This window comes from Chlorocebus sabaeus, chromosome 14 (assembly GCF_047675955.1).
Source record: "Chlorocebus sabaeus isolate Y175 chromosome 14, mChlSab1.0.hap1, whole genome shotgun sequence".
In the NCBI taxonomy this organism is placed as follows: domain Eukaryota; kingdom Metazoa; phylum Chordata; class Mammalia; order Primates; family Cercopithecidae; genus Chlorocebus; species Chlorocebus sabaeus.
In genome coordinates this window covers 70,793,671-70,806,455 of record NC_132917.1, presented here as the reverse complement: position 1 = coordinate 70,806,455, position 12,785 = coordinate 70,793,671, and the positions used below count along the sequence as shown (strand labels likewise).

General features: G+C 52.5%; 1 protein-coding gene across 1 annotated transcript in view; it reads right to left on the bottom strand.

The window, feature by feature from the left end:
* ATP6V1B1 (ATPase H+ transporting V1 subunit B1) overlaps positions 1 to 12,785 on the bottom strand; it is a 29,802-nt gene that overhangs the window by 15,931 nt on the left and 1,086 nt on the right. Inside the window, exon 2 of the mRNA XM_007970306.3 lies at positions 5,694 to 5,749. Within this exon, the coding sequence (XP_007968497.1) occupies positions 5,694 to 5,749 (56 nt within the window). The remainder of the gene's footprint in view (positions 1 to 5,693; positions 5,750 to 12,785) is intronic.

Sequence of the window (12,785 nt, the reverse complement as noted above, 5' to 3'; positions counted from 1 at the left end):
TAAATATATAAAAATCATCCCCCCCCCTTTTTTTTTTCTATTTTAGTAGTAACCAGTTAGAAGAAGCAATGGAGAAGACTATCCCATCCACAATAGGGCCAAAACTCACAAAATAGCTATAAATAAGCAAGAAAGGTACAAGAAAAAAATATTATGGGATAACATAAAACAAGTCCTAAACAATGAAGAACATTATTGTCTTCCAAGACAGAATGACTTACTAGCATAAAAACATGAATCCTTTTAAAAAGTATATAAATGTAGTCCAACCCTAATGGATTATTGTTTATTTTAAAATTTAATAAAATGATTTTAAAGTTCACATAAATGTCTGACAATAGCCAAAGTAGTTATGAAAAAGATCAGAGATAGAGGACTTGCCTTATCAGCACAGTGCTGGTGATTATCATCATCATTACTATCGTTATATCACCTCCTGGCCACAAACTATTGACCTTAAGGGCTTGGCGGGGAGAAGCGAAGGGCCCAGTTCCCCAGCAAGGTGTGACCATGGTAGGGGCCACTACGCCAGGAACCCCTGCTGGTCGAACTTGAGACTAGAAGGTTTGCAGCTCTGACAGAAACACGGAAGGAAGCTCTAGCTTAGGTCCCTCCTTGTCCTGTGAAGAGGATGCCAGGAAGGTGACCTGTGGTTCCCCAAACCACCCCTCAGCCTTGCGGAGTTGGGGGCCTCAGCAGGAGGCCAGCCCAGGAGGAAGGCTCCGAGGTGGGAGGAGGTGCGAAAACCCAGGTGTCTGGGGTTCTCAACCACAAGAGGGAGCCCAGGAGCACGGACAGCGAGTGCCTGGGAAACGCGTGGAACACACGTTCCTGCTCGTTTTCCTCTCCTACTCTGATAACCTGTGTTTCGATACGAAACGAGCCTTGCCTCATTGTTTATCACCTCCCTGGAGGTGACGGAGGGCTGTTTTAACCTCAGGGGAAAAGTTGCTGTACAGAGCACAGGCCAGAGTGTGCCCCAAAGAAATCAGGCGGTGGAGTGATTAAAAGTGATCATTTTCTGTAATCCCAGCTACTCGGGAGGCTGAGGGAGGAAAATCGCTTGAACCCGGGAGGCGAAGGTTGCAGTGAGCCGAGGTCGCGCCACAGCACTCCAGCCTGGCGACAGAGCAAGACTCCGTCTCAATAAATAAATAAATAAATAAATAAATAAATAAATAGTGATGATTTTCATGTGGGCTTATGTGGGTGAGGGAGGGAGGGTGGCAGGAGAGGAGAGTGGAGAGGAGAGGGGTGCGTTCTGTGTCCCTGAAGGATAAAATCAGAGAAAATGAACTTTAAATAGCAAAAATTATGGTCAGATCTGGGGAAGGGCCATCAGATTTTCACACCCAGGCATGGAGGATGTAGTGTCTGGAAACTTTAGGAAGAGCCCCAGGCTCTAAGTGTGTGCTGGCTGTTCGTTGGTGGTGGTGGCGGCGGCGTCTCATGACTAGTTAGGGCAGTGGGTGCCAGGGAGAATTCCATTGGGGGATAGCGAGTCCAGGAGCTTGTATCTTAAGGGGCCCTATTTCCCAACCGCATACTGAGCAGGCCTGATCCCATCGACTCTCACTCTGGGTTACTAAGAGGGCTGCAGGAAGAGGTCATGATGCAGTGCAATGGAACCCCGTGCTGGAGATTCATCTGAGCTCTCAACCAGCAAGTGGCCAGGCACCAGGGAGCTGCTGCGTACACACGGAGGACTGAAAGTTCTTAGCAAGCCTGTTGGGATTTGTGCACAGGAATGCTGCCTCTAAGGTCCCTCCTGCTGACAATGGCCAGGGCAGTGCGGGAGCTCCTCTTTGGAAATTGTCTTCAGAGCTGATACAGACTCTTTTGAAAGCAGCCACAGACATTGGGGGTCGAGTCTGGTGGTTAAGGTGAGTGCTTACTCCAATTCTCAAACAGGGAGCAATTTGAATCACAGAATACAGGAGTCAGAAAATTCTCTAGAACAGAGGTTCTCCGTGTGGTTCCCATACCAGCAGCATCACCTAGGATTCTGATAGAAATGTACATTCTTGGGCCTTCTACGCCGGACATGCTGCATCAGAGCTCTGGGGTGGGGCCCAGCAATCTGCCTGTTAACAAGCCCCTGCACCCCCGGTATTCTGATGCTTGTTCAACTTCTGCAAATCAGTTAGCCTTTTCTGGGTCACAAACATCTGGAAAATCAGATGAAACTGTAGAAACTCCTCCCAGAAAAATGCACAGGCACATTCATGGATACCTTCAGAGGTTTGCACACAATTTCAAGGGCCTAATTCCCTAAACTAAGAACCTCTGATCTACACAAAATTCTTCCCTCAAATGTTCTTACATTTGAGGACAGAAGCAGGAAGAGTAATTGCCTGTGTGATTCAATGTGGGCAGAAGGTGGCGCTGTAGAAACGCTGTAGCATTTGCCAAATCCTGAAAGAGAGAAAGGGGTAGGGGAAGTGGAGAGGGATGCGGAGAGGTACCTCCACCTCCCAATTATTTTCTCTGCCAAAGCTACAGATGCAAACGATAGTCGCAGAACCACAGATCTGGGGACCTAGTTCTGGTTTCCTAGGTCTGCCTCATTTTACAGTGGAGAAGGTGGACACCTGTATAGGTTCCGACTCCACGCCACCCTGGGTCCCATGGGGAATGGCAGGTCTGGTGGAGAGTGTGGTGGAGATGAAGAGGGGCAGGAGGTGGCACCAACTATTTAATCAGGCTTATTAGCATTTCTGCATTCCAGGCAGAAATACTGCTGGCTATTCTCAAGGGAGAATAATACTATTTTTGTCTGATGTGACCCTCACAATAACCCTATTATTATTTAATAGATGAGGAAACTGGGACTTGCAATCCTAGATCGATGGTTCTCTAACTAGAGCATCAGTTCATCTGGAAGGCTTGTGAGGACAGACTTCTGGGCCCTACCCCCAGAGTTTCTGATTCTGTCAGTCTGAGTGGAGCCCAAGAATTTGTATTTCTGACAAGTTCCTGGGTGGTACTGATGCTGTTGATCTAGGGTTGGCAGGTAGCTAGTAGAAAAGAGTGGGATGGAGCTGGGATTAAAATCCAAACTCAGTGTGCCACACTTAACTACTCAGCCACACTTCCTCCTGAGGCGTCCCTTACACTGGGGGGGGTCAAGCGGTAATGTCCCTATGAACTCAGAATCTGTTAGCTAGCAACGAATGGGTCTGATTTCTTTAATATTGCTGGCTCAGGTTTTGACAGGTCCATAGCTAGTCATGCTAACATTTATTCATTCATTTATCTCATTAATGTACTCACCTTTCCTTTGAGCAAACATACTGAGCACCTACTATAGCCTACGTGTTCAGTAAAAATACTGTGTTGGGCTTCTGGAGCCAAAGACGAACAAAACACAGTTCATGGCCAATAGCAGGGCACGGTGTGTGTGGGGAAGGGCAGAGAGGAGATATGTGGCCAGATCTTGACCAAATGCCTCAATGGATGCCACTAATAAGACCACAAAAAGTAGAAAAGAGGGAGAGGCATCCAGGAGAAGGTGACCTCTCAACCCTGGGGATGAGTCAGAGGGAGGGAACAGGGGGAAGGGTAGTATAGGAGGCAGAGGGAAAAATCCGTGCACAAAATTACAGCTAGCCAGGAGCAATAAGTTCTAGTGTTCTATACCACAATAGGATGACTGTCCATGACTGTAGTTAACAAATATATATACATATGTCTTCAAATAGCCAGAAAGAGGATACTAATATTCCCAACACAAAGAAAGAATGCTGGAGATGATGGATATGCTAATTGCCCTGACCTGATCACTATGCATTATATAAATCAAAACATCACTGTGTACCCTAGGAATATGTACAATTATTGTGTGTCTGTTATAAAATGCCCAGACACAAGCCTGCAATCTTTGTCATTCCTTTCCACATACTCTATCCTCTTGTCCAACTAATTGTGAGAAGGGTTCTTTGCCTGGAACCTCTCTCAGAGTCTACAGAGAGAACTCAGGGGTTCTGTGATCTTGGATGGGAAAGTTACATTTTTACATTCATTAACGTTTACAGAAATTTAGTGTTTCCTCTAGTTCTGAATGTAAGGAACAAACCACAGTAGAATTAGCAGTTCCACAGTACCTGTGACTTTGTTACCAACAGAAATCACAGATATTTTCATACCACATTACAGTTGTTGCCGAGATCTCAAAATACTATTTGTGCTCATCACACTTTAAAATTATAGCAGTGAAACTGGTGGCGAGATCTCGTTATTTAATTTGTTAATAAACATACATTGCTGATCACATTTTAAAAACATGATATGCAACTGTCCAGCGATCTCAAGTGGCAGCCCCATGCAGTCACTATTTCAGGTGTTAGTTTTTACACAGGGAAGGGAAAGTGATGAGCGTGAGCGGAAAGGCTTGCAGCCACCTTCATAGAAAAGACCTGTAAGTGGCTGGGCGTGGTGGCTCACGCCTGTAATCCCAGCACTTTGGGAGGCCAAGGCAGGCGGATCACAAGGTCAGGAGATCGAGGCCATCCTGGCTAACATGGTGAAATCCCATCTCTACTAAAAATCCAAAAAATTAGCCAGGCGTGGTGGTGGGCGCCTGTAGTCCCAGCTACTGGGAAGGCTGAGGCAGGAGAATGGCGTGAACCCGGGAGGCGGCGCTTGCAGTGAGCCGAGATTGCCCCACTGCACTCCAGCCTGGGCGACAGAGTGAGACTCTGTCTCCAAAAAAAAAAAAAAAAAAAAGAAGAAAGAAAAGAAAAGACCTGTAAGCTGAGGGCACTGGGGAGCCCTAGGCGAATTTGATGCAAGGGTCAGGTCTGAAAGGCTGGAGGATGGAAAGAGGATAGGAGGGTGCCAGGCTGGGAGCCCAAGGTCATTGCCATAACAAGGTAGCAGTGGGGTGGGAGGGAGCTACAGACATGGGTGCTGGCAGGTGTGGGGTCTGGGACAAGAAGGTTCAAAGGGGCACTGAGACTTCCAGTTTGCTCAGCTAGGAGGTGAGGTGAGAGGCTGAGGGATTGGAGCTGGTTGGTGGAGGAAGGATAAGGGAGTGATCTTATACCTTTGCAGGGCTGTTTATGGCTCAAGAATTCCCAACCCCAGGACTCAAGATACTGTCAGTGTCTGCCAGTTTCCCAGGGGCTACAAAATGGCCCACAGCCCACTTACCTTTGGTGGGGCCACTTCACTTCCCACCCATGTTGCTGAGACTGAGATATTCCAAAGGCCTTTGGAAGTCATCAAGATCCCTAGAAATTTTAGTTGGCACTAAAATTTAGTTGGCACCTCCTCCTCTTTCCCCTTAAAAGAAGATCCTGTGAGAGTTGCTGGTGGGGAGATTCTAGCCCTCGAGGAGGTTAGGTGCAACCGTGCTACGGTCCGGCCTTCCTCTGAGGTTAGGTACGCCCATGCCACTGATGGGGAAACGGAGGCAGAACAACTCGTTAGGGGTAGAAGCACGTTTCCCAAGGCCCAGGGCTGGGCCTCCATGGGTTTTTACGGTTTTTACTGAAAAGGCAGGGAGGAGAAAGCTTGGATGGCTTCGGTTACAGCTAGGGTAGGAGAGTGAGAGTGGGTGCCTGGACGGAGAGAATAGAGCAGGCCCCAGGGGCCATGAAGGGAAAGGGTAATTTAGAAGAAATCCTGCAGGGCAAGGGAGAGGCGCCCTGGGATTTGGCCTTAGTGCCAGGGAGGCGGCGGAGGAGTCTTACCTTGACCCGGTCCAGCACCACCAGAGGCCCGTTCACGCTGCACACAGTCCTGTAGGCTGGGGGAGGGGCAGGGGTGAGGAGGGGTTTCACCCCAAACACCTGCTCACACACACAGAGGCATCCTCCGCCTTCCCTTCCTCTCCACACCCCACCTCCTTCCCAGCCTGGGCCGTCAGGGTCATTAGCTGTGACAGGGCCAGCCACCATTGCTGTAAGGGTCATGCCCCTGCCCGCAGGGCCCCCGCTGCTCGGACACCTGCAGGAGGCTGGGGGAGGGCCGGGCAGAGGGCAGAGGCCTCCTCAGAGTCCGCCCCCATCACACAGAGGCCTCTCATCCCTGGGGCTGCTTCCCCTCTGGCTTCCACCCCCACCTCACCCACTCCATCCTCTCTCACTCCAAACATTTTCCAAAAGTTCCCGGCCCCTGGCTGTGGCCGAAAAGTGTCCCCCTCTGCCCTCACCAGGACTGTGTGTGTGTGGTGTGTAGGGGGTGCAGGTGTCACTGAGAAAAACCAAATGGGGCCTCTGCTCTCATCACAGGGTTCCTGGACTCCCCAGGCTCACTGGGTGCTCAGCATGGGAGGGGAGGGAGTGCAAAGGCAGGGGAAGGAGGGAAATGCCTGCAGATGTGGCAGCTGCAGAGACCCACACATGGGAAGTGAGCTCAACTTGCAGAGGGAATTGGGTTAGATGTCAAGAAATACTTCCAAACTCCCATAGAAGAAGCTGTGGACTGGCAGGAGGCAAGCCTAGTTTTGGTTCTGCTAGAGGCTGGCTGAGAGACCTGGGACAGTCCCTTGCCCATAGTCCTGGGATACCAGTACCCTTCTCTGGGGTTCTTGTGATGCACTAATGAGATGAGACACCTGAAATGAAGGCATTTGGCAAGGTGGGCATGGGGCCTGTGAGGCCACTGGGTCAGTCACAGGCTGGCAGGATGCAGAGGGGAGTGGCCCAACCCCTCTTTCACAGGCAAGGAAAATGGGGCCCAGAAGTGTGAGAAGCCTTGGCCAGGGCCACACAGCACATGTGTGGCAGAGCTGGAGCTGGGACCCCCCCCTTGTGCTTCTTGCTGGACCACACTGGTTCTCGGTTCACTTACCCTCCTGCTTTGGGCAAGCCTGGCCCCAAGCCACCACATGCCAAAGAAAAACCAAAAGTCCCTCCCCTTCCCAATCTGGATATCTGTGGTCAAACTTCTTATTTTTGTTTGATCTAAGCTCTTTTCACCACGACTTGAACTAGGAAGACCGACTGGGCACAGTGATTCTTGCACAGATCTTTACAAGGATCCTCCAAGTGTAAGAATCATTTGGAAAACTCTGGGCCTCGAGGACAGCCAGAGAAGACAAGTTCAACTTGCACTTTGCCATAGTAGGGGAACTCCCTCAGTTCCCTGCCTTCAAACCTACCTTATAGACCTGACTGGCCTGCACCTGAGCCACCCTCTTCTTCCTTCCTATTCCCACCAAGGAGGTGTCCCTGCTTCCTTTATAGCGGGTCCTTCCTCTGCACTGGGAAACAGGGCCTAGAGATGACTCCACGGGGTGAAGGACCAGAGCCTCCTTGCCTCTCTCTCTCTTTCCTCTCTTGTCTCCCCATGAAGCTCTGATGTTTCCAGTCCTAAAGAAACCTCGTTCAGTCCCAGTCCTTCTCCAGCTCCTCCCCTCACAAGCATGGCCCCCACTGCTGGCTTTCCTTCCCCACCTTCCGCCTTCTCTTTGGTCCTGTCAGTTCTGGCTTCAGTGGTCTCCGATGGCTATATTCAGAGCCGGGGCACGCTGCCCTCTGGAAGATCTCCTCTGGGGCTGCCCATCAGCCTCCTCTGAAGACTCACACTCACACTCCTCACTGTCAGACCTTTGGGTGCCGGAGGACTTCAAGGTTTGGCCTGGCTCTCCACTTCTCCCTCTCCTTTCCTCTGAGATCTGCTTTCTTCCTTCCCTCCCCGCTTCCTTTCTTCAAGCATATCTACTGCATGGATGCCTTCTAGGTACTAAGCGAGGCAAATGAAAGGGAAAATATGAAGTGCCTACAGGCTAAAAGGATACAGAGCAAATAACATAATTACAAACTGCAGTGGGTGCTCCTAAGGGAAAGATCAGGATGGGTGAACGAGAGTGGGAGGGAAGACCAGACTGGGTGTGCTTGGAGGAAGCATCTTATGGGAAGAGCTGTTTGAGCTGAGCCTTCAGGGTCAAGGGGTGCCAGCCCCCAGGGAGCTAGGGAAAGGGCACTTCTGGCAGAGGTGAGAAAGAACTCATTCAGGGCCTTCGGGGAACAGAAAGAGGGGCAGTGGGCTGGCATGCACAGGCTCACTTCAGGTGCAGTAAGACCTGTCACCTCCAAGAGGGCAAGACATCATCTGTGGTGCTCATTGCGGTGTCCCACTTAGTGGAAGAGTGCAGGGAATATGGTACACACTAAAGAAATATTTGGACAGGTACAGTGCCTCACGCCTGTAGTCCCAGCGCTTTGGGAGGCTGAGGTGTGTGGATCACTTGAGCCCAGGAGTTTGAGACCAGCAATATGGTGAAGCCCCGTCTCTACAGAAAATTAAAAAATTAGCTGGGCACGGAGGAACATGTCTGTAGTCCTAGCTCTCAGGAGGCTGAGGTGGGAGGATCATCTGAGCCCAGGGAGGTTGAGGCTGCAGTGAGCTCTATCACGCTATTACTGCACTCCAGCCTGGATGACAGAGTAAGATCCTGTCAAGAAAGAAAGAAAAAGAAAGAAAGAAAGAAAGAAAGAAAGAAAGAAAGAAAGAAAGAAAGAAAGAAAGAAAGAAAGAAAGAAAGAAAGAAGAAGGAAGGAAGGAAGGAAGGAAGGAAGGAAGGAAGGAAGGAAGGAAGGAAGGAAAGAAAGAAAGAAAGAAAGAAAGAAAGAAAGAAAGAAAGAAAGAAAGAAAGAAAGAAAAGAAAGAAAGAAAGAAAGGAAGGCCGGGCGCGGTGGCTCAAGCCTGTAATCCCAGCACTTTGGGAGGCTGAGACGGGCGGATCACGAGGTCAGGAGATCGAGACCATCCTGGCTAACACGGTGAAACCCCGTCTCTACTAAAAAGTACAAAAAACTAGCCAGGCGAGGTGGTGGGCGCGGTGGGCGCCTGTAGTCCCAGCTACTCCGGAGGCTGAGACAGGAGAATGGCTTAAACCCGGGAGGCAGACTTGCAGTGAGCTGAGATCCGGCCACTGCACTCCAGCCTGGGCGACAGAGCCAGACTCCATCTCAAAAAAAAAAAAAAAAAAAAGAAAGAAAGAAAGAAAGAGAGAGAGAGAGAGAGGAAGGAAGGAAGGAAGGAAGGAAGGGAGGAAGGGAGGAAGGAGAAAGGAAGAAAAAGAAATGTTTGCGGATGGATTATGTTAACTGACCCCATCTGCTCCTTCCCATGCTTTCCACATCGGAACCATTGTGTGTCCCCTCCTGACCTTCCCAAGCCTCCAAACCAAATGAGAGTCCTATTGTCCAGCCTAAAGGGTTGCACCCGTAGCACCAGTCATACTTCCTGAAAAGGCAAAGAGTAGAAGAGAAAGAGGATGCACTGGGCTAAGGGGTTGTTGGGCGTAGGAAGACTCCTCAACGAGAAAGGGTAGGAAACAGAGGCTTGGGCATTACCCTTCCCACCAATAAAAAAAATCCTCTGAACAGCCACAGCACTCCCACACCCACATGGTGTTTGGATCAGACTGTCTGGACCGCTAGCGGATTGTGCAAGCAGGGGAATGCGGAGCAGGCAGGAGAGACCCTCATCTTTATAAGCCCCAGGGAGAGCTGGCATCTGGCATGCCACACCTGCCAAAGGGCTGCGCTGGGGGAAGAAAGCAGTGATGAAAAGATGCAGGGTGGGTGGGCTGGATAGGGAGGTGGGGGTGTGGGAGGGGATGGGGCCCAAGGACCAGAAAAGTCCAGGGAATCATTTCTAATTCCACCGCCTCTGGAGACAAGTCTTTCAACTTCCTCCCTTCCTTCACAGCTGCTCCCCCACTTCACAACCCCTGTCATGTAGAATCCCCATTAACTCTGACATCCAGCAGCTCCACCTGGGAGTGGGGGCAGCACCAGAGTGGTGATGGGGGACAGAGGATTAGGGGATCCACACAGCCCTTCCCTCTGGAGGAGGGGCTGGGCTGGAAGAGGCCTAGAGGCAGCTGCAAAGTACTTGCCGCAGGCCCTCTGGGAGTCAGATGCCTTCCCCGGCCAGGCCACTCGGGTGATCAGGGTGAGATATCAAAGCTCAACATCTTAGCACATCAGCCTCAGCTGTGAGTTGCCTTCCTGGGTTTCTGGCAGCTTCCAGGCCTGGCTCTGCGTGAACACATCGCTTCATAGCCTGGACCCTTCATTGCAGATAATCCACTTATGCGGCTGTTTCTGTTCAGCACTGGACTATGCACATCCTTCAAGGTCTTGCCCCTGACTGACTACTGCAGCCCACTGAGTCCTCTCCCCATTGCTGTCCCACAGTACTATAGACAGGGACCCTAGAGGGATGATATCTCTCCCCTCAGATGTCTTAGAGCTCTGCCCCTCCGCTGTTAGGCCAGCCTGATCTTTTCCTCTAGGCTGTTTGGTTTGGACACAGCCAAAATGGGGGCTGAGCAACAGAGGTGTCCTTGACTGCAAGCCGGTCCTTTTGTTTGTATACTGCAGCCTCCACCTCCATATGTCCCTTGCATGGAGTGGCAAAACGAGGCCCAGAAAATGGGCTAGTTTCTCGTAGGACGCGCCGCAGTTCAGGACGGTATCCTGCGGCGCTCAGCAATTATGGCCACTCTGTAACCCTGGGATGTTCGCCTGGACCCTGGAGAAGGAAGCGGGTGCATTGCCACAGGCAGAGGGGCGCTCCTTCCATGGGCCTTCCAGAGACTTTGCCGACACTCCCTCCAGCTGCCCGGCCCACCCCCTCTCCATTGTCCTAGCTGACACTTTGGGTTGTGCTCCGGACTTCTGGCTGGTGGAGCGCCTCCCTGCCCCCACCTCCCTACCGCCTTTTCTGTCAAAGGCTCAGCGGGGCTCCCGCGCGGCCCACTAATTAGCGCTGGCCCAGCCACACCTGCAGCGTCCTGGGAGAGGGCTGAGACAGGCGCCCATGCGTGAGGCCGGGGTGGGGGCAAGCCCAGGGCAGCAGGTCCCGCACCTCCTCCCCGATCCCCCTGGAGGGATTAGGGGAGGGAGGGCAGGGGCTGGAAGCTGAGGGCTCTTCAGCCCAAGACCCTGCTTGTTGGGACTCTCTCCGTGTAACTCTTTCCTCTTCCAGTTGAGGAAACCGAGGCGGGGAAGCAAAGCCAGTGGTTTGGCACTCAAGCTCCTGGGGGATCTGCGGGGATCTGACCTGGCTTCATCCCTCCAACCAGGCTGCCAGCTTGTCCTTCCTGACCTTTGCTCCTGCTGGGCACCTCCACCTGCCAAGCCCAACATCTTCTGCCCAGACAGATAAAGCTCCAGGATACCTCCTCCCTGGCTGGGAGCCAAGGCCCTTGGGGAACAATTCTAGCTCCTCCACCCTTTCTGGTGTCTCCTCCTTTCTGGCCAGTCCTCTCTCAGCCCCTGCAGTGAAATCACCCTTAAAGTCTCAGGCCTCTTTAGCCCACCTGCCCAGGGAAGGGAATGCCTCTTAAGTCACCTGGACTCATCTCCACCCATGGCTGAGCGAGCCCTGGGGCCTCCTTGCCCTTAGCGCCCCCCTCCCCAGCTTTTCTGCCAGAGTTCTCCTGTCTGGGAGTGCTTACAGACCCAGGGTAGGAGGCCAGGCTGGGGGGCAGACAGGCGGAGAGGGACAGAGCACCCCTGCCTCCAGTGTACTGAGGGTGCAGCCCTAAATTTTCAAACTCTTGCTAGCCCTGCGCCTGTCCACAGGCCCCAGGGAGAACCCCCTCCACCCCTCCCACCCTCAGAGCCTGAGGAGGAAGCGAGTGGGGTGGGGAGGGGATTGGCAGACACTGCGGATGAAGGGACACACCGAGGAATCTGAGCATGCCCCGGGGGGTGGGAGGGCATCTGGGCTGGGCTGAGGCTGGTCCGGTGCATCCTGTGAAGACACTTGATAGGCAGCAAAAGTAAAGGTGCTGGCAGGGAGCAGAGCCTAGAGGGGCTCCCCTGCACTGACCTTTGCTCTGGGTCCCTGTTGGGTTGTTGGATGTGAACACATTTTCCTGGGTGGAGGCCATATACAGCCAGCATCGAGGGAGGCATGCAAATGGGGTGGCGGCGGGGACACTGCCACCCCTGGGTTCCAGCCTGGGTCAGAATCTCCAGGGAATGTTGACTATAAATAAGGGGCTGGGTGGGAAGGAGCTGACAGGAGGTGGCTCCAGGCTTGGGCCATCCTGCCCAGAGGAGTGTGGGGTTAGATGTTATCTATAGGGTCCCTGGGCATCAGGAGGTGGGGGCACATTCCAGGAAGAAGGAAAGCAGAGCATGAAGGTGCAGATCACACACCACTCTCGGCACCCAGCAGCTCCCCAGTGCCCACAGGGAGGAGAGACTGCCTGCAGGGAGTGGGGCTCATCACAACAGACTGGCAAGAGTCACACATCCTAGCTTAGGGCTTCAGGCCTGGGCTCTGGACCCAAGGGGGCCCAGTCACTGCATATTTTTGGGCCTAGGTGACCCTAACTTTGGTCTAGGGAGAATCTTGACCTCCTATCCTCCCCCAGCCTCCATGGGGCAGGGCCTACAGGCCTTCCTTGAGAAATCTGACCCACCCCATTCTCACCATTTCTTCTTCGCTGGAATGTGCTCCACCCTCAGCACCTGCCTCAGGCCTCAGGAGGTGCCCCACACCCCAGGACTCTCCTCCCATGCGCCCCTGGGCCCCTTTGCTCTGATTTCACCCCTCAGCTACCCTCTGAGTTCACGTCACCTCCTCTCCTGGCCTGGATAGTAACAGAGGAACAGAGGGAGGTGGGGTGGCTGTGTCAGGCTCACTTCGCCTCACATCACACTCCCTGTTAGGAGCCTCTGGCTCTGCATAGCTGTGGCGGGCCACACTGGTTTACTCCAGTGAGCAGGGCGGCCTAAGAATTCACCAGGCCAGAGAGAGTGACCTTGGACAAGGAGATGCAGGGGTTCCCTTTGGTCCTCTGGACCTTGCCC